The following is a 26,157-nucleotide window of genomic DNA, read 5'->3' on the forward strand; positions in this document are numbered from 1 at the left end:
CATTATTTGAATTTAATGCAAACTAGAGTTATCTTTTTTTTGTTATTTAAGTAGATTGGATGGTTGAGTACCATTTTATAAAGTCTCAATGCAATACATCCAGTAGTTGCTGAGATATTGACTTAAATGTGGTTACATGCAAAACCTTAACCATAATTTCTAAGTCGAATAATAAAGGGCAATTATTTTGCATTTAATGCAACATAGAGTTATCTAACTTGATTATTTTAGTAGGTTGGAGGGTTGAGTACCATTGTATAAAGTCTCAATGCAATACCTCAAGCAGTTGCTGAGATATTAACCAATGTGTGCTTGCACCAAAAACCTTAACCAGAATTTCTAAGTCGAATAATAAAGGGCAATTATTTGCATTAAATGCAAACTAGACTTATCTAACTTGGTTAATTAAGTAGGTTGGATGGGTGAGTACCATTGTATCAAGTCTCAATGCAATACCTCAAGCAGTTGCTGGGATATTAACCTATTTGTGCTAGCACGCAAAACCTTAACCAGAATTTCTAAGTCAATTAATAAAGGCCTATTTTTTTGCATTAAATGCAAAACTAGAGTTATCTAACTTGGTTAATTAAGTAGGTTGGATGGTGGAGTACCATTGTATCAAGTCTCAATGCAATACCTCAAGCAGTTGCTGAGATATTAACCTATGTGTGCTTGCACGCAAAACCTTAACCAGAATTTCTAAGTCAAATAATAAAGGCCTATTATTGGCATTAAATGCAAACTAGAGTTATCTAACTTGGTTAGTTAAGTAGGTTGGATGGTTGAGTACCATTGTATCAAGTCTCAATGCAATACCTCAAGTAGTTGCTGAGATATTAACCTATGTGTGCTTGCACGCAAAACCTTAACCAAGGGGTGATGCCGACGCCGATGCTTGGGTGAGTAGTATAGCTCTCCTTATTCTTCGAATAGTCGAGCTAAAAATTAGAATATGTGTTTAAAGATTATATTAAGGAACGATTTAGATCGACCTAAAATCTTCAGTATAGTTTTAGTGATAAAAAGATGATCAAGGGCACATAACTCACACTAACAATCTGTAATTCAATTAAGTATTATCTAATAAATCATATAGACCAATTCATCTAGTTTAATACAGCCATCAGGTATTTTTCTGTATTACACACATGTAATATAACAATACCACTCAGCATGTTTATAGACACTTTAATTGGAAACAATAATTGATTAATTGGTAATATTTTAGCAAGTCATACTTTTATTTCTCATTTTATTTCTCAGATTTTATTGGATAAAATAGTTAATTTTCATTAAACCATAAAAGAAAAATATTACATTTCCTCTTTATTTTGTGAAAAACATTCTCAAAATCTTTGTCAGTTTCTTGTATTTAAAAAGAAAATGATTTCATGAACATATTACAAAATTCTGACATAATTTAATAGAAAGCAAATTTTAAAAATATAGTGTATATGCTGTGATTCTTACTGGATATCATCTAAGAGTTCAGTCTACTTATAAACAAAATTAAAATGATCAGATAAATATATTTTGTTTTAAGTTCTTCTGGGTACTACATTTCTGCAATGCATGTACCATGGGAAATAGATTATCTGCCAGTTTGTGTTATTCGGTTTATCATCAGCACAGTTATGGTCTTTTTTTTTATTAATAACCATAAAAGGCATGCGATATAAACTTCTGACACTCATCATTATATAATAGACAATGTTATACAGCCTGCTAACAAATCTTCTCAGGCCATGATTACAAACAGTCTAGAGTCTCAAGTCCATGTATTGAAATGCAATTTTATAACATTAACAAAATAATGTACTGTATGTTGTAAACTTAAAATTATTTTAAAATCCCACCATGAATGACATTTATTTAAGAGGGATAGACGTGATGACGTGCGCCTATATAGAACCCACTTGAGGTAGAGGTAATATTATGCGCCATATTTTTCATAGGTTATATAATTATGTCATACATTAAACTCTTGAATAAATGATTTACAGTTCCTATAAGGAAGTTTTGAAAAACAAGACAAACAATTCTTCCATAATAAAAATTTCAGGTATCGATTTAAAGGTATCACAGTGACTTAATGTACTTTTGAATTTAAACTTAAATTAAAAAGATTCCTATTTTGAATCATTAGCGACCAACGTGTACCTAGCTGTGCAGCAACATGTAATGGTGTCCGTCCCTTGTAGTCCATTACCATCTTGTACTCACACCTCCGCTTGATGAGAGTTTTCAGTGAATCAATCGCATCATTTCGGGCAGCGTAGTGCACAGCAGTCTGATTTTCACCGTAGGTTTTTGCTTCCTTTTCAGCTGGAAACATAAGCAATGGAGTTTTATTGATTTCAATAATTTTATTGCCATCAGCAAGCAATTTCAATGTACATGTAAAATTAGCATTATCTTATAAAGCATGCATAATTTTACCTGTGTGACCTGCCTCCCTGATGCAATATTTTGGTAGAAAAGCCATTGTTCTTGTTCATGTGTGTCAAGGCTTATAACAAGAGCACAGCGTGCTCGACTATACTTCGCAAAAAAAGGGAAAAAGCCGGTTTTCAATGACAGAAGAACTGCAGCCTTTGTTGTTAGATTCAGTTTCAACTGGTTTTTTTCTATTCTAAGTAACAATGACCTTGACCTTGATCCTAGAGGCATCAAATGCAATCCCATGGAAGTCCCCCATAAACTCTTCCTACACACCAAATTTGTTCACAATATGTCAACCGTTTCTAACGTTATTCAGGACCAAACGGTTATCTATTTAGCCCTGGGGGCCTGAAACGCAATCCCATTAACTCTTCCTATATACCACTATATTTCAAAACTAACTGAATCAATACCATAGGTGAGTTTGACACTGCCCTCCTACTGGTCCAAACAAACTAATTCTAATAACATGGGTTTCACTTTGATAAAACCTGGTTAAAAATATAAAAAAAGTGACTGTCAAACACAATAAAGATATTAAATGTAAAAAATAAGTAAATCAATGGCCATAATTTGTATTTAGGGTTAATAGGGAGATATGTAACCTTATTGTGTGATGACTAGTGTGTAAAGGCCATTGAATTAACAATATTTTAGATCTGTGTTAAAACTCAAAAGGGCCCAAAAACTTAAACAAATAATATGGAGTAATGAAAGCTAACTCTTTGATAGCTGTAAACAACAATATTTACACCTCAACATTTTCGGATATGTTCACAATTCATCGCATAACAATATACATGAAAAAGATTCTTTTCTGAAAACAGGACATTAAAAAAGACCCGTTGTTCCAAAGCCTACATGTTCCAAGGACTCCTTATAGATATTTCTGACTTTTAAATCTGGGGGCACTTTAAAGAAACTTGGCACTAACTTCTGGTTTAAGAATCTGAAACCCATTCAAATGTCACAAATAGCAACAAATTGATTCTTTCAAGGAAACCAACTCAACCAGGTTTCACATGAGTCAGAAGATGCTTGCTATTCATGAAAAATAATCAACATTAGCCCGAATAGTTTACTTACCACCGCTATCAATCAATAAATTGACCATGTCCGGGTAGTTATCAGCTGCGGCAACATGGAGTGGTGTTCTACCAAAAGCATCAGGCTTGTTCGCATCAGCACCGTTCTCTATCAGAAACTTGGCAACATCTATGTGCCACTTGCTGGCAACCTGAGAATGAAATGAATTTTATGTTTTGCAAGAACTCACATGAACTTGTTTAGGGAATCTAGATTAAGCTCAAGACAGGCCCATTTGAAATAAAAACATAAAACAACAGATCAAACCTCATGTAGAAGAGTTTGGCCATGTTTGTCCGTACAGTTAATGTCAGCGCCATTCTGCAGCAAACTCTCCACAAATTCAAGGTCAATGAACTCGTCAGACTCTGAACGACCCAGCTTTGCGAAGTACTGCATCAGTGCGCGATTACTAGCACTTGACATTGTCTTCTTATTTCCAAAAAGCTAAATGAGAAAAACACTTTTTTTACATCTAAACACTTTTTTACATCTAAGCAATATTTTTTTATACCTAATGAAGTATATAGTGAGCTAAAATAAAACATTTTAATATCAAAGGAAAACTTGCCTTTGGGAAGACATACAAGCATGTTTTAGCTGTGACTCATGCTTTAGAGTTGGATCCTTAAGATGAACTTTGTTATAATATGCATTTTGTAATTGTCACTTAATAGTAATCACTAATTTTAGAATATATGGTATCTACTTGTTTATGTACCTTGTCCTTTCCCGAGACAAAGTCCTCATGGATATCGTCCAGGCCAAGTGCTCCTTTCTCATCATTTTTTTGACTGTCTTGTCCTGTTACACCTTAAACAACAATGGTAACAACCTAAAATGTATTCTTTAAGCAAAAGTTACACCTAAAACAATCATTACACCTTACACCTTACAAATAACTGTTAACATTTTAATGTCTTTAAAAGGAGGGGTTCTGTATCTGCATAAAATAAAGCTACAAGTTTTCTATCATTTTCTATCTTTTTAGGCTTTGTAATTTTATTATATAAATAAAATAACGAAAATGTGCTGTTTGAAGGTTAAGGCATAAAAGGGACTTGTTCATGGTTTGTAAAATGCACTTTTTACTATTTCTGTTTTTTAATAAATCAAATTGTTACAAATCATTAGGAGTGTGAAAAAATAAGATACTGATTGCTGACACCCTTCAGCAAATGTTGATTTATGCTCAAATATTGTCTTTGATGTCAACAATTTTTAAAAGCGTAACTAAAAAGCGTAACTAATGCGATTTAAAATAAGGAGATTTTGGTGCCAAAACATGAGCAAGTCCCTTTAAACCTTAGGAATTGTTTTAGTATGACCTACATCAATATTATCATCTCAGGAAACATAGAGCAAAACAAGATTATTATTAAACCATACAACTCATAATATCATGTTAAAACTTGATCAAAATGTTAATTTTTCAAACTTGTTGTTAATTATTTCAAAATAAATATTGTCAAACTATGTTAGTTCAAGACAGTCTTGGAAAGTTGGTCCAGTGGGTATCTTCTTGATCTTGAGTTATTTGATACTTTTTTTTAAAAAAACAATAGCATTAGCTCTTTTTTACAGTAAGAAACAAACAAAAGTAGCAGAAATTAAATTGCCCATCTTTGTTTGCATGGTTCCCAATTATAGGTGTACAAATTTTAAGATGACAGGAATAGTTCTTGGACGTTTCTTGGAATGAGTTCATAATTTTCAATTTTTATATTTCAGTTGAATGTTTGACAGTTTCAATCTTTCCAAAATTGGTATTACATAATGTTGTTCACCAGAATATATGGCTCCTTTATAGGTATGTCCTAACTTGACGTTCCATGGTGCCTGGCATATGTTGTATGCTGCATATACACCACATTGCTAGAAAAAAGGAGAGTGTTGTTTTTCTGAAAATTTAATACATCACAAAAACCTGACAGTCATTTGATAGGTGTCTTTGAAAACCAAGCAAAAACCCAGGCTTTCCAAAATCTACTCCTATCCAAGATCTACTCCTGTCCAAGATCTACTCCTGTCCAAGATCTACTCCTGTCTGTCCAAGATCTACTCCTGTCCGAGATCTACTCCTGTCTGTCCAAGATCTACTCCTGTCTGAGATCTACTCCTGTCTGTCCAATATCTACTCCTGTCCTGTCCAAGATCTACTCCTGTCCTGTCCAAGATCTACTCCTGTCTGTCCAAGATCTACTCCTGGCCTTTCCGTAATCTATTCCTGTCAGTCTACGATCTACTCCTGTCTGTCCGAGATCTACTCCTGTCCTGTCCAAGATCTACTCCTGTCCTGTCCAAGATCTACTCCTGTCCTGTCCAAGATCTACTCCTGTCTGTCCAAGATCTACTCCTGTCTGTCCAAGATCTACTCCTGTCCTTTCCGTGATCTACTCCTGTCTGTCCAAGATCTACCCCTGTCTGTCCGAGATCTACTCCTGTCTGTCCAATATCTACTCCTGTCCAAGATCTACTCCTGTCCAAGATCCACTCCTGTCTGTCCAAGATCTGCTCCTGTCTGACATCTACTCCTGTCTGTCCGATATCTGCTCCTGTCTGTCCAAGATCTACTCCTGTCCAAGATCTTCTCCTGTCTGTCCAAGATCTACTCCAGTCCGAGATCTACTCCTGTCTGTCCAAGATCTACTCCAGTACGAGATCTACTCCTGTCCAAGATCTACTCGTGTCTGTCCAAGATCTACTCCAGTCCGAGATCTACTCCTGTCTGTCCAAGATCTACTCCTGTCCAAGATCTACTCCTGTCTGTCCAAGATCTACTCCTGTTCAAGATCTACTCCTGTCTGTCCAAGATCTACTCCTGTCCAAGATCTACTCCATCCAAGATCTACTCCTGGCTTTCCAAGATCTACTCCTGTCCAAGATCTACTCCAGTCCAAGATCTACTCCTGTCTGTCCAAGATCTACTCCTCTCATGTCCGAGATCTACTCCTGTCTGTCCGAGATCTACTCCTGTCCGAGATCAACTCCTGTCTGACCAAGATTTACTCCTGTCTGTCCAAGATCTACTCCAGTCCGAGATCTACTCCTGTCCAAGATCTACTCCTGTCCTCTCCGAGATATACTCTAGTCCGAGATCTAATTCCATACTGGTGTTAGGGTTTAATTGAAGAAAAATAAACACAACCAACAAAGCATCAGTAGGAACATTTAGAGTTAAAACTGCCATACTGGAATATTTAAGTTAAAACTGCCATATTTACCATTTAAGTTAGGTGGTCATCTAGTATTGAGGCAAATTCTTGTTCATGTCACTGAAGTTATTAAAATTCATCAACCAATGAAGTTCAAACAGAAAGCATTTTCTTTCTTTATTATTATCATTATTATTATATATCATCATTTGTTAATGAAATGAACATGCTTTTGCCATTAAGATGTTAACAAGCATTGCCTTTAGTCTTCAAAAAGCAAGATTGGAAAGACTGAAAGAGTTAAGATTCAAGTATGAAAAGGTTTAAGGTAGGAGAGAAGGCTGGAGGTTAGAAGTTAAGAGGAACAGAGGAACAGGGGAGATTAGAACACACAGATAAACCTACGAGGTGTGTTTCCCTCTATGCTTCTACTAGTAACTGTCTCCCATACATCGCCACCTTTAAACACACATGAGGTACACAGTCACATACGGCAAAACAAAAGAAGGAATGAAAAACAAAATAATAACAAAAATTTACCATAGCAATCTACAAGATACATTAAGAATTAAGGTCTTGTTTATCATTAACAAGAAAGCAAACTATAGATGTTTGGGGAAAGAAAATATCTAAAGCAACGCCATTATCAATATTTTGCCACGCTTGGGTAGTGTGAAAACAGGGAGCTTTAGACAGTCAATGACATTGTCACACTAGGTATGATTATCACCTGTGAAATAGAAAGTTTTATGACTAAATTGTTTTTATTCCAGGAACAACTTTGGCCCAAGACATTTTGACAAACATCCCTCTTCTATCAGTGGGATTTCAAATTGCACTTTGTTGAAATCCCCTGGGGTTTTTCACACACCTCTGGTTGGGCAAAACATTGACAAGTGAATAATCAGAAGTATCAAATAAAGGGAGCTAGAGGCATACTACTAAACTATTTAAGCTGCACTTTCACAGATTGATCGTTCAACATTTTTTTTATTATTTTTTTTGGAATGGGCCAATTTTTACGTAAATGTCTGAAAACCAGTGATACAAGACTGCTGACAAAAGATCAGATCACAGTTTTTCATATTTTCATTCAGAAATTTATATTTATGGATAAAAAGCATTACTTAAGCTCTAAGAAAAATTAGTTTTCGGCAGTTCTCACTACAATTGAGATCTGTTCTATAATTAATCATCTTATATCACTGAATTGAAGGTATTGATACCAAAATAAGCTGATTCTGAGTTCTGAGACAAAAACTAAAAAAAGTAAAACTAACCATCTGTGAGAGTGCAGCTTAAGTGGAAATTCACAGAATGTGATTTAGAGACACATACTTCACTGTGATTGAGATGAATAAGGTTTTTGTTAATTAAAATTCCTACAATAGTATTTTACAGTATTGTGTACAGGAGTTTGGAAAGAACAGAATATAAATTCAAACAAAACAAAAGCATGGTGAAACAAACAACAACATGGTTCTACAGCTGTTTTCAGCCAAACAAGGAGCATAACTCTATACTTATTCAAGCTAGAGTTATGGGCCTTACAGTACATGTACTTATTGTCTCTGGCAACATGTGTACCAAGTTTCATTTGAATGTCTTGAACTGTTATCAAGTCATGGCCAAAGTAATGGAAGACAATGAAGCCCTGGATGATGCAGACACCAACAGTTGCAATAACGCCATGACTATAACAATACCATATTTTTTTAATTAATTGTAGCATTTTCATTTACCAAATTAAGTTTCACTATAATCACGATGGGGTTCATCTAAGGCATTTTGAAGTCTCAATCTCTGATAAATATCAAAACTTAGTCCCTCTATAGCAGTCTACTATAGAACACTGAAAGCGAATGTGTATCAAGAGAACACTACTCAAATGCACTGTACAGCAGAAAACATGATGCTAAGGTATACCTTTTTGTTTGAGTGACACTGGACAATGAAAGGCGGGAAAAAATAGCTATCATTAAAACAGCATTCAAACATAGCTGATTAAAGCATGTTTATTCCTAAGTTAAAAATAAAGTGTTCATGCTTAAAAAATAAACATACAATGTAAAAATCAATCTCATGCAAAGCATAAACTTATACATAGTACATATTATAAAAGCCACTATTTTCGATATAAAATCTATCAACCTATCACAATGAAACAGTTCAAAACATCAACTGAACTTTTCACTATATATATATATATTCTATTACTCACTGTCAAAAGCAAAGAAATCTTTTCATTATCAAATGTTAAAATCAAGAGTTTATAAGACAAAAACCTGTTTTATAATTAATCTTACATTTCCACAAGAAATAACATATCATTATTTTTATAATGTATATTATCTATCCACACAATTGATATGATGTCAAATCAAATTACAACCTCCCTTGATAACATATTTTGTTTAAAAAGTCACTGAGTATTGCAAGGAATTTGATGGATTGAAAGATGTCTATTTTAGTTGTCATAGCAACCATGTTTTGTCTGACAAAAATATCAAATGATACGCATTATTTTCTAATTCCCCTCTAAACAGATACTCAAGAGTGCCAAAATCAATTTAAGAAGTGGACAAGAGGTGTTTTTACCATTTCGGTCACCATAGCAAACACATTGTTTTACTGACAAAAAATATAAATGTTTATACAATTTTCATAAATGTAGCTTTCAAACTTTTTTCAAGATACTGTCAAACAGTGGCATCTTCTTTTTATTGTTCCCGTAGCAACCACAATTTGTGTGTAACAAAACAATATTGGCCTTCTATCCACATCACAAGTTTCGTTTACCTATTTTGCATAATTTTTTAATACTTCTTACTTCAGGATCCACTCAAAAAGTGGTTATTTCAGTGCCTTAGAAACCACAATTTTAGTCTGACAAAGTAAATTAAATGATGTGCATTATCTCCTAATGGCCCTCTATCCACATATCAAGTTTCATTAATCTAGTTTACTGTTTGCAGCATCCATTTTCTTTTGAACGGAAGGATAAATGAACGACTGATGGACAGAAGGTAAACCTATAGTCCCATCTGGGAAAACCAGGGTACTACATGTATTTGTCTATCCTGGGTGTGACTAGAAAATCTTTACATTAAACTGATATGTCAGAGTATTAATATCAGGGAGGTTGGGCATCATGTCAATTGCGTAATAATCAGATCTGTTTAAAATCTAAAATCTATATTGCTGGATAATTGCATCTAAATCTTAGCGCTTAAATGTGCGTGCATAGGGGTTTATTTGTATATGATTATATAAACATGAAATATTACAGTAGTAATATTGCTCTAATGTTATTGTCTTTCATATACACTTACTCTCAGCAAATGTTCGAGGAAACCCTAAAAAGGCAATCATTCAATTAAGACCCCTAAATGAAGACTTTCACAGATTGTCCTTTTTTTCCATCTGACATTAATAAATATTTCTTAATAATTGTATGTTTTCTTTAACTTGATGACTTCTCTACACTATATAAAAAATAAAAGTTGTCAAATTGAAATAAAAAATAAATAAAAAAACATAATATACAGTGTCTAATTTAATTAATTGGTGGTGGAAAAAACAACAATGCTTTTATGAAAATTGCATACATAACACTTTTATACCTGCATTACCTATCGCCAACTCTGAATGAGTGAAAATATCAGTATTTACAACAATGGGAACAGTAATTATGAAAAGTTAGTAGAAAACCACCAAATGAACATGTAAACATTTTTTCAACGTTTTCATGTATAAATAGATTCATTAATGGAAGTTAGACATACACAAACATAGTATTTCACTTCAAGAAAATTAACACATGCCACATAAATACTGTAAATCAGACTTACAGAGGTAATGCACACATAAGACACTATTTTGTACGGATAACTATATCAGTTAGAGAGTAAGAATGTTGTTTGAAAATGACTATAACAACACCTACAGAAAGACATCAATATAGCAATATTTATCTCTATGAAAGTTACTGTATCCTTTTCACATACACTGTAAGACACATACCCGGTAGAAGTTAGAACCAATCGTCAATCTGACTTAAACAGCAAAAATGTGACTTACTGCTTTTTTTCTTTTTCCGCTTTTTGTTCACATACTCCCTCCACCTGGACACTGACTTTTTTGCATGTACAAGATTTTCCAGAGCTTTTGACTTTGTATTGTTATTCTTTGCCTGGGCATCTCGGATGTTATTTAAGAAAGGACTGAAATTTATAGACAAAAGGGTTGCTCATTCTTTATGATAATTCAATTGTTGGGTTTTTTATATTCTAACCATTTTTAAATTAAATTTACATACATGCCATATCCCCTGGCAGGGGGGAAAATTCCCTTGGAATCACCCAGTCTCCCGGCGGGAGATAAAAATCCACCAGATTTTTTAAAAGACTTTGGAGGAAGGTAAATTTAATTTAATTGTCTCAACAATTTTTTCAAAGACATATTTTGTTCTGCAAGTGCATTACAGTATGACATGAAAGTGTATCATAAGAATACTATATCATGACATTAAATAATTCTGTATTTATAATGAAAAAGTTAGAGGTATCCATAGCAAAATATATGTGAATATATTTTTTTTGTTTTTGCATCTAAAAATACTAAAATTTTGCCAATTTAGACCTGCTAAAATAAATACCCCTGAATACTTTCAAAAATCCCCTGAATTTCAGCCTTTTTGATCAAATACCCCTGAATGGTCTCCAGAAAATATGGCATGTATGAATTTATACATTTTGAAATAAAAAATGCACAACTGATTAACACATATATGTTTATGCACTGATTTTTTATCAACAGTATTTTTGGTAGTTTTTTTATCCAGAAAAAATGAGGTGTGTAATCCAAATCTGATAGAGTCCAATATTACATTCTGGATCACATTATTGTAATGTGTGTGGTTTAAGAACCAGCCACGCAGTTAGCTAAGCTGGTTAGAGTGCTGTGCTAGTGTTATGACGGTCGTGGGTTGGAGCCCTATACCAGTCGCACTTTTTCTCCCAGGTTTACTTCAATGGTGGCAGCAATTAAGGCCATGAATGCTTCTGACAGCCTAAAAAGCTTAATCGGGGTAAGAACCAGCCCCCAGGTTACATCAGTATGAGAGAGCTGTACTATATTTTTGGTGGTCGTGAGTTTGAGCCCCACATTTTCACACAGGTTTACTTAATAATATATTACAAATGCATGCACTTTCAATACAGTGTGTGAAGGATGTGTTACATACAATTTTAATAGTGCATTATTTCTTTGATGGATAAGGAAATGTACGTGTATGTTGTCATTTTAAAATTGAGCAATAATAAAAGTATAAAACTATAATAAGTATATACAAGTTATTACCTGACTTTATTTTGAATTGTTGTAGAAGCCTCTTCCATCTCAAAGTTATCATTAATTACACCAATTTTGCTTCTCTTGCCCTTCTTCTTTCCTTCCTTTCTGTCCATGATGTAGACCTGTTGAAAATCACAACTAAACAGTCTAACGTTACAAGCAGATGAAATATCACTTTTCTGCTAAAAGTAAAATTTAAGCTTAGCAGGTGCTTGTAGCCCTGTTAATTAGCAGAATAGTTTAATCATGATTGAAAAATGACCTTTCAAGCAAGTTCGCATTTCATAATAAACTGACATACTTAATTATTTAACCTTTAACATCAAAATATATCAATGAAATTAGCGTACCGTATTAAATACCTTGTATATACTGCCAATTCAACTGTTAATTACCGGAGGACGCCATTACTGTTGACACTATCGCTAATGACGACATGCTTTACTGGTTCTCGGTAACAGTTTGCGCTCTATTTAAAAGCCGAGCACCGAATTATAGGTTATGATCTACCATTATTACAATGTAATTAATTGCCATGTAAATGTGTGATACATCCTATATAATATAATTTTTACAGCTCAAATATATGTATATCTAGATGTTTATTTTACAAGCGAAACTGCTGTTATCTAATTGTTCCTCCTCATATCTTGTCATTGATGGCAAGATCTGGGATAGAGGAAATACATAAGTAAACATACATCTTTAGATTTACCGGGTGGCTAATCTTGTATTTCGCTTTTTGACAAGATTATGTCCCTTAAGTTTTCAATCTATTCTTCATATAAAGTAGTTCAGTAACGCTATATACATTTGTTTGGATAATGCACATAAATATAGCAGTTTAATCTATTTCATTAGGATATCACAGTTAATCAATTTAAGAAATATATTATATTCCATCATATTGGTATAGCGGTGTCTATTTCTATACTGTACATTAAACGTTCAACAACACGATATATAGGTCAGGCGATATGACCATATTGATTATCTCCCAAAAAATCGCACAATACGTAATGTTCGCTATCAGTAACCAAAATTGTTTGGACATTACACATTTATATACAAATTTGTTCCATTTTATTAGATAGCTGCAGTTAATTATGTTAAGAAATTATATTGTAACTATGTCAATATATTGTTAAAGGTATAGTGCGGCGGATGTTACATAACTCGATATACAGGTCGAGTGATAAGACCATAGCAATTATCTCCCGTGCACAATCAAATCAAATTTGTTAAATAATTTTTTTAAATATTACTATTGTCGAAAATGGTGTATGCAGTATGTAAAAATGCATGTAAAATTCACACTTTCGTTATCAATATGATTGAAATTCAATATTCAAATGAGAAAGGTTTTAATTTGTCAAATTATCTACAGCACTAGTGATAGGTCTAATCTAATAAGTAAAGTTAGTACAACTGGATTTTTGTCACACTTTTTTTATTCTTTTAAGTCTTATGTTGCATATATACTTTTGACACATACGACGAAAATGTGAATTATTATAAACATGTACATCATGTAATAGGTGAATATAAGTCTTCATTTCCTATGTAAAATGTGCTACTGTAATGCATGTATGAGATCATGTCAACTTAATATTGATGCACGTTTGCCATATTATATATTTTGCAAATTGTACCACATGGGTCTATGACTTTCTGGGAAAAGATAAATAAACTTGTAAACTTGTATAATCTTTGTTATACAACGAATATAACCTTTTTTCACTCTTTTTTCTCTCCATATTAATGTCATCAAGCAATTAATTATCCAATTCATGTATTTTCCAATTATTTGCAATGAGCACGTTTTATGCAATGACATTGTTATGTAATAAGGCAATCATTGAATGCATATTAATATAGTATACTGCAATTATTTTGAAGGTATGGAAATTATTGTATCGATAACAATATATATTCAATGATCGTCTTCTTATATGTCTTCAAAATATTTATATCAAACTATTGATTGATTTATTAATAGAACTTATGTTATAATTGCCACATACCATGCATTATATCTATACATATTGTTGTGACGATGAGCTGTTTATGCTTAAGTCGAATAAAATTTCTGTTGTGTTCTGCTTATATTAAGATGTCTTTGTATCAAGTCAAGTCAAGTCAATATTTTATTGGCAAATACATTAAATACATTGCTTTAACACTGAATAAACAAGCATGGTGGTGAAATTTACAATAAATCAGCATAATTTTAGTATTATATTATGGAGAAAAGTATGCAAACTATATGGGTTGATAAGATCATCTTCATAATTAAGCATATCATTATTTAAGTCAAATATTAACATGAAACGTATTAACCTCGTCGTTTAAAAGCCTGATATAAATAAGTTGCGGTTTTGCTGATAATATTTACATTAGTTGTTGACAATAATTTGGACAAACATAGCCAACGTGTATAATACTTAGGCAAGTGGGATGTACTAAGATCACGATAAAATGGACATATAAGTAAGAAGTGGTATTCATATACAAACACAGTTCATATTACATTTAGTACATATTCTATTTTCCCTTTCAATATTTCTATTAAATATCTGCCTTCTTCTATCAACGAAGTATGTGCTGAACACCTTAACCTCGTCATCATCATTCTATTATTATCATTTTTAATACATAAAAGATACTTTTCTAATACAAATTCTGATTTGATAATTCTGTAGCTATCTAACTTTGGTGATGAATTAATACTATCACCCCAATCTTGTAAATATACATCATATACTCGTCTTACAACACTATCAACTTGGGCTTGTGATACAACATCAAGTGCAAATAAGAACGAGTACCCGAGTTCAATAAACATTTTTTTTGTACCGATAAAGACCATGTATTAATATACTGACCGCGGTCATTTTTCATATTATAAACTATGTATTCAAGTGAATCAGGTTTACTCTTTAATTTAAACCAGAATTTCACAATACGTATTTTTCGCAAAACATTCATTGGAAATCTTGCTAATTCGCCGTATACAGCGACATTACTAGTTTGTTGTCTTACACAAAGATATGTTTTAAAAATTTAAGATGAACACGTTCTATATCGACGATTTATGAAATCCCCAAATCTCCGAGCCGTAATTAAGTATTGGGCTAATTAATGCATCAAACAATTTGAGCTTATCTCTTATATCAAGCACAATAAGCTCAAATAATTTAGAAAGAGAAAAAAGTGCTTTTAAGGCTTGTTGAGATAAATGCGTATACAATGAACAGCACCATCTTCACGCTTGTGTATCAATTGGGGTTTAAACGACAGTATTAAATATATATATTGGTACTGCATTTCAATCCGGGAAGTTGTGGATTTTCTAAGACGGGAAATTCAATTCTCAAAGTCCATTACTTATGTTGAACTTGTCCAATATGTATCATTTCGCTTCATTTAGAAGTTTTTTAGTAAAATTACCATTAAGTTTAAACACGTCTTGCAATTCTGATGTGTTAATTTCTGCCAGTTTATTTGAAATAGTATATTTGATGTGCATGCTGAATACGGTCTTACGTTCATGCTACGGTATATTTTCAAATATATACTTGTTTCAATAAGTTTGATATTTATGCATGAATGTACCAACCAATATCCCTGGCTATTTGATCGATGGTTATGATGATAAAATAAAATCACAGGATAATTTGGCACCGATGATTGTCGTCAGAAACAAAATAAAACAATATTTTCAAATTATTTAATAGTGAGAAAATGATAGAGTAGATGATACAGAAAGAAGTAAGAAAGGAAAAAGCGAAAGATAATAACTATTTACAATGATAAACAATATATCAAATAACAATAATAGATAACAAAACTATGATACCCAATAACAGGAACGTTTGAAACATAGCACTTAGAATAGCATATGCCAAAATGTAAATATGCCTTACGATAGCACAATATTATAAATATCACCAAGTCAAAATGCACACTATATGCAACCAAATCGACTCAGTCAGATGCCGCTAGTCTAAAAAAAAATCGGTCGTACATGACCTACGGCTCACTGGCAATGACCGTCATCGGATTGCTGGGAGCCGCCACTGCCAAAACCACTGGAGGAGGTCGACGACGACGAGGAGGAAGCATGCTTCAGAATGCGGGCGCCCATTCGCGGCACGTGACGGGTGGAACCAGACGTGGTATGGCTGACGCTGAGTAAGGAGGTGGCGACAGACAGAAAGGAGCTGCTTACCATCTCAACAGACTGGACGGTGGACACGACCGACTGCAGACCTACAGAGAGAAGGAGTTATTATTATTGAATGTTTAAACATTAATTTTATCAAAACGCTTCTGAATAATTTATATTCAATATCATAATTTGATAATACAGTTTTCAATCGAGAAAAGTGACTCACCATCATCCCAAAGATTTGTACTTTTTGCAAGTATCTACAGTCAGAGACACAACTAGTATTGGGGTGAGACTTGCAGAAACAGTTTTTTTAGTTACGATTAATGGTCCTACCGTTGACAATATCACAGTAGATGCCATGATCGGGGGTTGTTGTTGACAGGGAGTCACGGATGGCGGTCAAAAGGCGGCAGACGTCCGCCAGGTGTTCTAGGGGTCGGTTAATAAACTCGCAGGAAATCGGGATCCTTCTCGAGGATGGCCATGGAGCTAGCGGCGCGAGGCAGCCCGGCGGTGTACAATGTATAGGCCTGCAGGATCAGGGGGAGCTGGAAGATGATTGAAAACCTGATAAGAATGAAAGGTCACGTTCTTTTATATGTAAGTTAAATATTCAACTTCATCTTATATATTTGCACTGTTATAAATACTGTCTGTCACTACATACTTAATTAAGTCACGTACCTTGGACCTGTAGATGATACCGACGATGGTTGTGATGTCAGTGGGGTCGGTGGTCTGGGAATCGTCGGGGTCGGCGGTGTCATCCATGTCGGGCAGGTTTGACAACATCTGGTGCACCTGGTACTCCGACATGCTCACCAACTGCAAATACACAACAGGCCATGCAAAGGTTGGAAAATGCGATTAAAACGCCGTTTGAACATGACATGTACTGAATAAATGGCAACTCTATACTAACAGTTTTAATATATAATTCATCAATGTTAGTGATGAACGCAAATAATGCTTCTTAATGCACCAGTCAATTGTTACCACGCCCCATCCCCCCAGGTCCGGGGGTATACCGGGGATAGCCGAAGAAATGAGCCGTGTTTTTACCTTTCAGGTGGCCCCGCAGTGCCGGGTGAATGCGGTGGCTTTTGGCTGCGTTTAAAATATAGTGGGGAATGGGCATTACCTAGGGTTCTGGGGTGCAGAGGCATTTGGCGGGGATTTTACCATCTGTTCGTCCCCGCAGGGCGGGGATTTTAGCCGGGGTTGGTTGGACCGAAAGTCAAAGTCCCCGCTATTCCCCGGACCTTGGGGGCCGTGGTTGACTGGTGCATAAGCAAAAAGGGTGTACGGCGACTTACCTTCTCTACATTCTGAAAGAGTGCGGAGTGCTGTTCAGGCACAAGTAGCCCGTGTCGCAACGGACGGGAATAGCTCTGCATCCCCCGGGACATTGCCTCCACGAACCGCTCTTCTGCCACCAGTAGCCCGTGTAGCGCCGCCTGCCGCCGCGTCTCCCCGTTCTATAATACAACATCCGGTTAGAAAATTGATTATTATGTCAGACAATAAAAAATGTGTGTGTCCGCTTTTAACATTTTAGTAAACCACAAGATTTTACTATTCAATGTCGGTTGAATACTTAAATGGATTGAAAACGATTTCGCTAGTGAGGGAGTCAAAAACACGGCCCGGAGGGGGACGTAGGCTGACAGAATATAGTTGATGCTTACACTTCCGGGTCCCTCGAGCGCATTATGGTCTTTACAGAGCGTCCACTCCTCCAGTGAGGCGTCGTCAGATTCGGGCGCCTCGTGGATCGTGTAGACGTTCGCGTACAAGGGTGTGTGGGCGGTCAGGATCTGAGCAGGCCGCTGTACCTCCAACACCAGGGTCTGGCCGCTGCGCCTGCGTAAGTCAGTATGCTTTGTAATAAAACACAGATAAAATATTTGCATTTTGAATGTATCTATCAGTAAAACCTTTTCTTATAATATTCTAAACATAGTAAAGTGGTCGGATAAAAACCATGAAACTGTTTCCCAAAGATTTCTTTGTGAGAATTTAACCACTGAGGGTGACAGAAAAAACGCCGCTTAAAAACGATGCACCTTATATTTCTACTCACTTGATACATCTAGCAACGCTGGTTGATGTGGAGCGGGAGACGTTCTGACCATTTACGCGGACGATCAGGTCACCAGGATGCAAGCCCGCCTCCTCCGCCCGGGAAGTGCTGTCCACGCGACTCACGCGTACCGGACACGCGTCCACAACGGAGAAACCGAACCCGCCGTAAGGAGACCTCTGGACGGAGATCTGGAGACGTTCAGAGCCGCTCACTAGCTTGTTAACTTTCGGTATCTCGTGCATGCTGGTGCATAAGAGGGCAGATCGGGGAATGTGGCTTTGCATCACGGGGACCGACGGTCGATCTGTGGGGGTAAACTTCAGGTGCTTCTTGCAGCCGACGTCCTCGGTGAGGAGGTGGTACCAACCGGAAACGGGTCGCTCACCACTCTGCAGATGCCTCAGTCCGAACGACATTCATCCGAAGGCCTCAGTCGGCCTAAAACAAAAATGGTAATATGATCTTTTACTGTAAGAATGCATTGAGTAAATAATATGCATAGTGTACTTGAAGCGAAATGTTTCTTCTTGAGTAAACCGTGATTTGAAATTTTGATAATTAAAGACAAAATAATTAATAATGGAACTAGCAAATTCACCCCACCGCAGATAACTGCATAACAACAAATTTTGTCATAAATATAATTCATAAATCATGTTTGAATCTTATACCCTGAATGCGACTTGCGTCCCCAGACGGCGATGAGCAGCCGGCGTCCCTCGTCCTCCTCGCTCACCTCGCTGAAACAGAATACGGTCAAGGTCAATATCTCGGAAATAAAGGGTCAGGTTATCACCCATATAATACTGGGAGAGCAAAACGTATAGCTAAGGCTTTAAGTGAATGGCTCAAATTTCAGAGCCAAAATATGTGAAATGTATATGAGACAGCAAAGAGGTTCCGGTTAAGATCGAAGAGCGACCTGGGGATTTTTTTTTTGCGTTTTCCGGGGGTCCTTAGTCTGTTTATATACATGAGATGAGTATGATTATTATATACTGCTCGTAAGTAATACATTGTTTAAACTTGATTGCATATCATTATTAGGGTATCAGCCATGTCCGATTACTCACAAGGAGAACTTCTCATCGTATGTGGGACAGCTAGTGTTGGGGACGTGCTCGGTGCGACAGCGCGTGGGCGTCTCGTGCGGCCGGTCAGGGATCAGGGAGATCATGACGAACGTATCTGGCTGCCGGTGACGCCCGGATGTCAGGTGACGCCCCTGCACAACGTGGACAGTGACCAGGCCATGGTTCACGTATGCGGTGACCCTCAGCTGACCTGGAAGGGAGAACAATCGCGAGTGAATATCATGCCGTACGTACAGTCAAGTCCATATTGAATAAAACTATATTATATATTTCAAGTCTTCGTTTCCTTTCCAAAAACTGCCACTGTTAAATCACAACTGCAATGCCTCTACTCTTTTCAAAAACCGAGTGAATTTCAGAATACGCCTTCAAACGCGGGAAGAAAGTAAATTAAAAACACGTGGCCGACTTTATGATAAAAGACGTTATTTATTATCAAAACAATAAATAATAGACGTGTTACGGGATTCTTCCAATCCCTAACGTCTAAACGGGAATGTGCAAAAACGGGGGTGTTTTAAAAATATTGAAATTGTTTTAAGTGAAGTATTTTATGGTTGAAATTGATCATAAAGAGTTATATTCATATTTTACAATGTAAGTGTAATGTTATTTTGCACTAAACAAGCATTTAATGCATTAAAACAAGTTGTTTACCTTTCCAATAAAACGAAAGTTGACTGACATGGACAACAATTATGCGAAGGGGAACAACTCGATACAATCGTAATAACTCGGCCTCCTCCGACAAAGCTTCGAGATAGACCTCGTTATACAATCGTAACAATTCGGCCATGGCCGAAATGTTCCGAGCAACTGTGCCCTGAAGCCTTGCAGGTGCCCTTCATGTATATATCGTTATGTTTTGACAGAATGAAATGAAGAAAAGCCGTCAAACTCATAATTATAAGTTGGATATTTATTTTTTGTGTACGGAACTAATATAAAATAACACTATCTGGTAATATTTCTTGTATTTATGATATTTTATAGACGCTATATGCCTTAACCCGGAATCCTGATCGGAACAACTATCCACTTTTGATACTAAACCATTTGTACGTGAAGGATTTGCCATATCAAAAATCTATAAAAAAAAATCCGTCAACGTACAATTATTTGGACTAACAACAAGGGTAAATAAATATAAAAAAAGAAAGACTGAGACGTACTTAGCCTCGTGGCTTTAAAAAAATATATTTAAAAAGCTTTAGAAGATACCAATAGCAATGTTCTATTTTTCACCATCGCACAATGCTACCTTGTACTGCAGGCGATTTAACCAGCAATCAGCATTTTCAAAACTTCTTACACATAACGAATTTTTTAACTGAGTAAATAATTGCGCCCCAGGTCCGGGAGTATACAGGGGATAGCCAGGGAAACTTATAGGTGGCCCCGCATTGCCGGGTGAATGTGGTGATTTTGTCTTCGCGCCAAAAAATGGCAGGGAATGTGCCTTACCTAGGGTCCCTCGGGTGCGGGGGCATTTGGCGGGGATTTTACCAGCAGTTCATCTCCGCAGGGCGGGGATTTTACCCGGACTTGACTGGACCGAAAGTCAAAGTTCCCGCTATTCCACGGACCTGGGGCTGTGGTTACAATTGACTAGTGCATTAGCTCAAATGTTTATTGATACACTTAGTACATATATACATTTAATGTAAGGTTTAATACAGTATACCTTAAACTTTATAAGTAGGTTGTTGGTTGATGAACATGTGAAAAAAGTATAAAAAAATAAACGTTTTAACAAACGTGCTTGACTTGCCGGATTTGTCTTCAAAATGATTCGTTATGATAGCTACGACTTTACCTTATTAACAAAGAGTAGGTTCATGTTCACATTTAAAAGAGATTCGAAATTACTGTTTCTATCATATCTGTGTCGTTTCATTAAAAAAACAATTTCAAGGGTAATGAAATTCAGGTCGGACCCCACCAGCATTATAAAAAAAATAAGAATTTTATCATTATATTTTACTTTGGCCCATCTAAGCTTCTCAGTTGGGAGACGATTATTATACATTCTAGAAAGTTTTGTACACAATAATGTTCATTTTTATGTAATTTGTTGAAATAGCTACATATAATGAAATCAGAAAACACTGTTATGCCATATTTATGAGTACTGATTCCAGATGTTTCTATTCTCTCGAAATAATCTCTGGAACTATCAGCAGTTATGGTGTATCCATTCGTAGCTTACGCCAAATTAATCTAAATTTACGCAGACGTTATACATTTAAGCATTATGAATATAGTCAAAGTACATGAATTTTATGGATTTTCTCTTTTTATTTCAAAACAAAACATAAAAAATAAAAATAAGAGCCATAATGTCCCGTAATCGGGGCCGAAAAGTCTACAGGAAGGGGCCGAAAAGGTAACCGTTTCAACTAGGGGCCGATTTGGTAAGGGGTGATTTGTCTGGTAGCCCTATGTAATTAGTTAGCCAAAAGGGGAAAACTATTGAAAATGATCGATTTAATATAGAGTATTTCATCGGGTAAGTTGATATTTTGGCGTGTTAACTCGTTGATTTGTTTAATGCTATCGGTAGAACTAGATTAAATAATCTCTGGTTGGGATAGCTCAGGCGTTGGCCGAAAAATGCTAAGTGTATGTATACCAATGAAAAAAGCATGTGTAAAAAATGTAGTTTGCTGTCGGAAAGTTTGAATACAATACGGCCTAAAGCAAGGGGAGATAATGTCACCAACCCATTTGCCCTTTTCGCGGATAACCTTAAATTATGCAAATTCCAGAAGATGACCTGCTGGTGCGGAATGACGAACGACGATATCAATATTAGCTAGGAACAATAACAAGTTTAATCCTAATACAAGCTATAAGGCAAAAAAACCTTAGTTTCCACCTGAGACAAATAACAAAATTTAATTCTACTACAAGTTTCCACTCATTAAAAGAGGGTAGGTAGGCTTAACTTCTTTCTTTTTGAGAATCGGGATTCGGTACCAAACCTACGATTGGGTAAAAAATTGTATCGACTTATACTGTTATTTGTTGATGACATGGTTGTTATTTGAATAAAGGGCCGAATTCAGAACAATCACTCTCACTCACACTCAATGAGTTAATCCTCTGTTATCACATAACGGTCGAGATATTTTCGAGTAAAAGGTATATCCGTATTCACAGGCGTGAGTGAGACACAAGTGTTTTGCGTGAGTGGGACATTTGTGAGTGCTCGGCTAGGCCACTGAAAAAAGTACATGACAAGTAGAAAAGATGAAATATATCAAATATTTTGAACAAATAAGGGACATCCTCGCTCCCAAGACATATTTAAGAGACCGGGATAATCCATTGAAGAACGAGTCTTGCAATACAGGTTTGAATGTGCCGGTAATAACTGGAGTCGAACACTTGATACACAATTGCATGTGTAACGCTAGGGTGTAAAATCCTAAAGCGTCTGAAGTCATCGTCGGATAAAGTTCGTTCTGACCACTGTAGAGTAGCTGCAGACAGTACACGGCTTTTTACAATGCCTTTCCACTGCTGTTTGGAAGGCATGCGTTCAGGGTGTAATAACGAATCATTCACGAATCTTTGTAACCCATAAGCACATAATAGTTAACATATATCTGGCACATAACCTAAATTAACAGTTCGGTCACATACAAATTGGAAGTAACGTCTTATAAATATGTTTCTGGTTGTTCATTTTGTATCAAGACTAATAATAATATAATAATAATAATAATAATATCTTTATTTTAAGAAGGTGACATATTAAGATCATGTACAAAACTACAGAATCTTATTTTCGATATGGCCCTCTGAAACAGAATGAAAATATGGCAAATAATCATAAGACAAACATGAAGACGATGCTAACAACGATGACGATGATGATGATGATTATAAGTATGCTGTTGATGCTGACGATAATGATGCATATGATGACATGATGATGATGTTGAATCAATATTAGACAGATACTCTCAGTTAAATATAATTATGAATAAAACATCACAATTTGTATAATCACAAGTTTCCTATGAGGTACTGTTTGACCTTTATTTTATACGTATTAAAGTTTTTTGATTCTCGTATTTCCAAAGGTATATTATTCCAAACAATTCTGCTGTAATATGTAAACGATGCTTTCATATAATTAGTACGAGGTCTAGTTTGCAAAACAATATCTTTGTGTGCCATTGATCTTAGCATATATACATTATTGTCTGAAACTGTTACTAATTCTGACATATATGATGGAGCCATGCTATTCAACGTCTTGTAAACTAATACTGCTGCGTGGTATTTACATCTATCCGAGAAGTTTAGCCATTTTAGTTCTTTAAATAGATTTGTTGATGAATCTCGTTTAGATTTACCAAGTATGATTTTTGCAATTCGTTTTTGTAAGTTATTTATTTTATTCACATATGAATTGGTTCCCTTGCCCCAGATATTAAATACATCTGGTATATTTAGACTAAGAATAGCATGCAAGAATAACAATTTTCTGATGATAACAAATGTATATAACTTATTCAATCCTAACATAGATTCACACATGTCCGATCTGGTTTGGATGTGAAATCCTTGTATCTTCTTAACAATAAAGTGTTGAAGTCTGTTAAGAGAAATGATATCACTTGATGTTACATTATTCCATAGTTCGCTACAGTACAATACAATCGGTATAATTATTTTAAGGTACAAATTTGCTGATACTAAAGGATTAAGGCCATATGGATGGACTCCTTGAGCTGTCATAGCGAAGAATGCGTTTTTGGCCTTTTGGCATCGTTCCTCTATTCTTAATTTACATTTCATATTAGAGACTTGTTTGACACCCAGGTGGTTAGCACAGTTCGTTTGAGGAATTATATTGTCACCGTACATAATGGCCACGTTTGGTGGATTACGTTTCTTGCTGAACACTACTATCTCTGATTTCTTCACGTTCATATCAATGTTCCAAGTTTTGCAATATCGGTACACAATATCCATCATGCGCTGTAGGCTTAGGGGAGATAAGGCTAGCATAGCAATGTCGTCTGCATATGATGGATTACCGGCCTTGGTGGACAGAACTGTGCACCCAAGATCACTATCTTCAAGGTCCCTCAAAAGCTTGTCGACGTACGTCAGGTAATAGAATGTGGAAAGCACACCACCTTGGCGAACAGATTTGCGTACAGCTATTTGTTTTGACTTTTCACCGTTGAATTTTACGATGCAGTTTAAACCCTGATATGACGATCTTAGTGTTCGCAAAGCTTACCTACAACACCAATTTGTCCAAGCTTTACAAATAGTCCATCGTGCCACACTGAGTCGAATGCAGATTTCTGGTCCAGTATACTAACGTACACATTACTGTTTTGCTCAATTTGATGAAAGACGGTCTCTTGTAGATTAAACTCTGCAGTTACACAACTTAAACCTTTACGAAAGCCTTGCTGCTGCTCACACGGGAAGTCGATGTGTAAGTCTTTAACGGTGTTGTTTATCCTGTTCAGTATTACTTTTTCAAATATTTTGCTAAAGCATGGACTTAACGACACCGGTCTATAACTGCTGAGGTCCGATTTTAGCTTCCCTTTGCCTTTATATATAGGAATTAATAGACTAGTGCTCCATTCTTTTGGTGTCCGTTCGCTGTACAATATTGCGTTAAACAGAATAGCTAAAGAGTTTGTCAAACTTGTGCCGCCATATTTTACATTTTCATTAAGTATATTGTCTACACCAGGGCTTTTCTTAAGTTTAAGTCCTTTCACCACATTTGAAACCTCCTCCCAAGTCACGGGTGTTGTAATAGCCCTCGTCATATTATTATCGCATTCATTCAATAATGATTCTAGCGTTGCATTTAATGAGTGATTATGGTGAGAGTTTATATCATCAAAGACGTCTGTGAAGTACGTTTCAAACCCATCTATGACATGTTCGTTCGAATACAGTTCGTTGCCAACTTTCAATTCATTACACACAGACGGAGTTTTACCGCTTCGTTTTCTAAGTAGCTTCCAAAACAGTCTATAATCCAGTTCCGCAGCTGTTTTAAGGTCGTATATAGCCTTATTTTCAAATTCAGTCTGTTTGGATCTTTGCAAGCGTCGGAACGCACTTTTTGCTTCCTTATATTTAGAGTATGCTCCGTAATAATAGTCTCTCGGACGGCCTTCATCTATCCACATCCGGCGGAAAAGGCGTGCTTTTGCATGTCTCAGTTTTAACTCGTCACACCAGTAAGGTTTTGCACTTTTGTTAAATCGACTGACGGGTAGAATGCTATTTGCAGAGTGTATTGCATTTACTATTATAGTGTTGATAAAGTCGGGGCAACATTTCACACTGTCAACAGAGTTAATGCAGTTCAGTTCTGTTTCGAGTATATGCTGATAGCATTCTATATGTTGATCTGTGCACTTGTTCCAGGCGATGTTAGAAAGTATAGTTGGTTCCGCCCGTATGATAGGTTTCACGTTCATACTGTACACTAGTGGTAAGTGATCTGACGTCATTATATTTGAGCTGTCTTCGACAACAACGTTCGTACACATATTAAGAGAAGATTGTTCGACTAGCACGTGATCGATCACACTCCCAGTTGGGACATATGTGCCCCTATAACCATTACCGTGGATTGCATGTTGTAATGAAACGAGGTTATTGTTCGTTATGAATTCAGCCAGGAGCTGGGATTTAACATTGACATTTCTTCGTCCGTGATTTACTATCAACTGTCCATTAAACTCTCCCGCCATCATAACATCTCCC

General features: G+C 35.8%; 2 protein-coding genes across 9 annotated transcripts in view; both read right to left on the bottom strand.

Moving 5' to 3' along the window:
* The window catches only part of LOC128213734 (uncharacterized), a 32,395-nt gene extending 19,933 nt beyond the window's left edge, over nt 1-12,462 (bottom strand). Inside the window, exons 1-10 of one of the 8 annotated variants that reach the window (XM_052919755.1) lie at nt 12,401-12,462; nt 12,045-12,160; nt 10,764-10,906; nt 10,016-10,039; nt 8,610-8,627; nt 7,089-7,142; nt 4,250-4,341; nt 3,796-3,975; nt 3,529-3,679; nt 2,161-2,325 (exon numbers count right to left, since the gene is read on the bottom strand). In XM_052919755.1, the coding sequence (XP_052775715.1) occupies nt 2,161-2,325; nt 3,529-3,679; nt 3,796-3,975; nt 4,250-4,341; nt 7,089-7,142; nt 8,610-8,627; nt 10,016-10,039; nt 10,764-10,906; nt 12,045-12,151 (934 nt within the window). In that variant the 5' untranslated portion in view covers nt 12,152-12,160; nt 12,401-12,462. Of the gene's footprint in view, nt 1-2,160; nt 2,326-3,528; nt 3,680-3,795; nt 3,976-4,249; nt 4,342-7,088; nt 7,143-8,609; nt 8,628-10,015; nt 10,040-10,763; nt 10,907-12,044; nt 12,161-12,388 lie in introns of all 8 variants that reach the window. The other 7 variants (XM_052919756.1, XM_052919757.1, XM_052919760.1 and 4 more) reach the window with 7 other exon arrangements.
* A 3,322-nt stretch (nt 12,463-15,784) lies between these two features.
* On the bottom strand, nt 15,785-20,110 carry LOC128213735 (uncharacterized). The gene is made up of 9 exons (XM_052919764.1): nt 20,050-20,110; nt 19,372-19,582; nt 18,970-19,038; nt 18,296-18,736; nt 17,901-18,075; nt 17,529-17,690; nt 16,897-17,037; nt 16,546-16,760; nt 15,785-16,310 (listed from the first exon to the last, which is right to left on the bottom strand). Exons 4-8 carry the CDS (start codon nt 18,712-18,714, stop codon nt 16,653-16,655), a joined length of 1,005 nt encoding a protein of 334 aa, XP_052775724.1. The 5' UTR covers nt 18,715-18,736; nt 18,970-19,038; nt 19,372-19,582; nt 20,050-20,110; the 3' UTR covers nt 15,785-16,310; nt 16,546-16,652.
* Nucleotides 20,111-26,157: the final 6,047 nt, after the last annotated feature.

The sequence above is a fragment of the Mya arenaria genome, chromosome 13, assembly GCF_026914265.1.
Source record: "Mya arenaria isolate MELC-2E11 chromosome 13, ASM2691426v1".
Classification (NCBI taxonomy): Eukaryota; Metazoa; Mollusca; class Bivalvia; order Myida; family Myidae; genus Mya; species Mya arenaria.

Excerpts from the sequence above, each read along its gene's own strand:
- LOC128213735 (XM_052919764.1), bottom strand. The coding sequence starts at position 18,714 with ATGTCGTTCGGACTGAGGCATCTGCAGAGTGGTGAGCGACCCGTTTCC. Across the intron at positions 18,076-18,295 it reads AGCGTTGCTAGATGTATCAA|GCGCAGCGGCCAGACCCTGG; the intron begins GTGAGTAGAAAT and ends TGACTTACGCAG. Across the intron at positions 16,761-16,896 it reads GTATCATCTACAGGTCCAAG|CTCCCCCTGATCCTGCAGGC; the intron begins GTACGTGACTTA and ends ATCATCTTCCAG.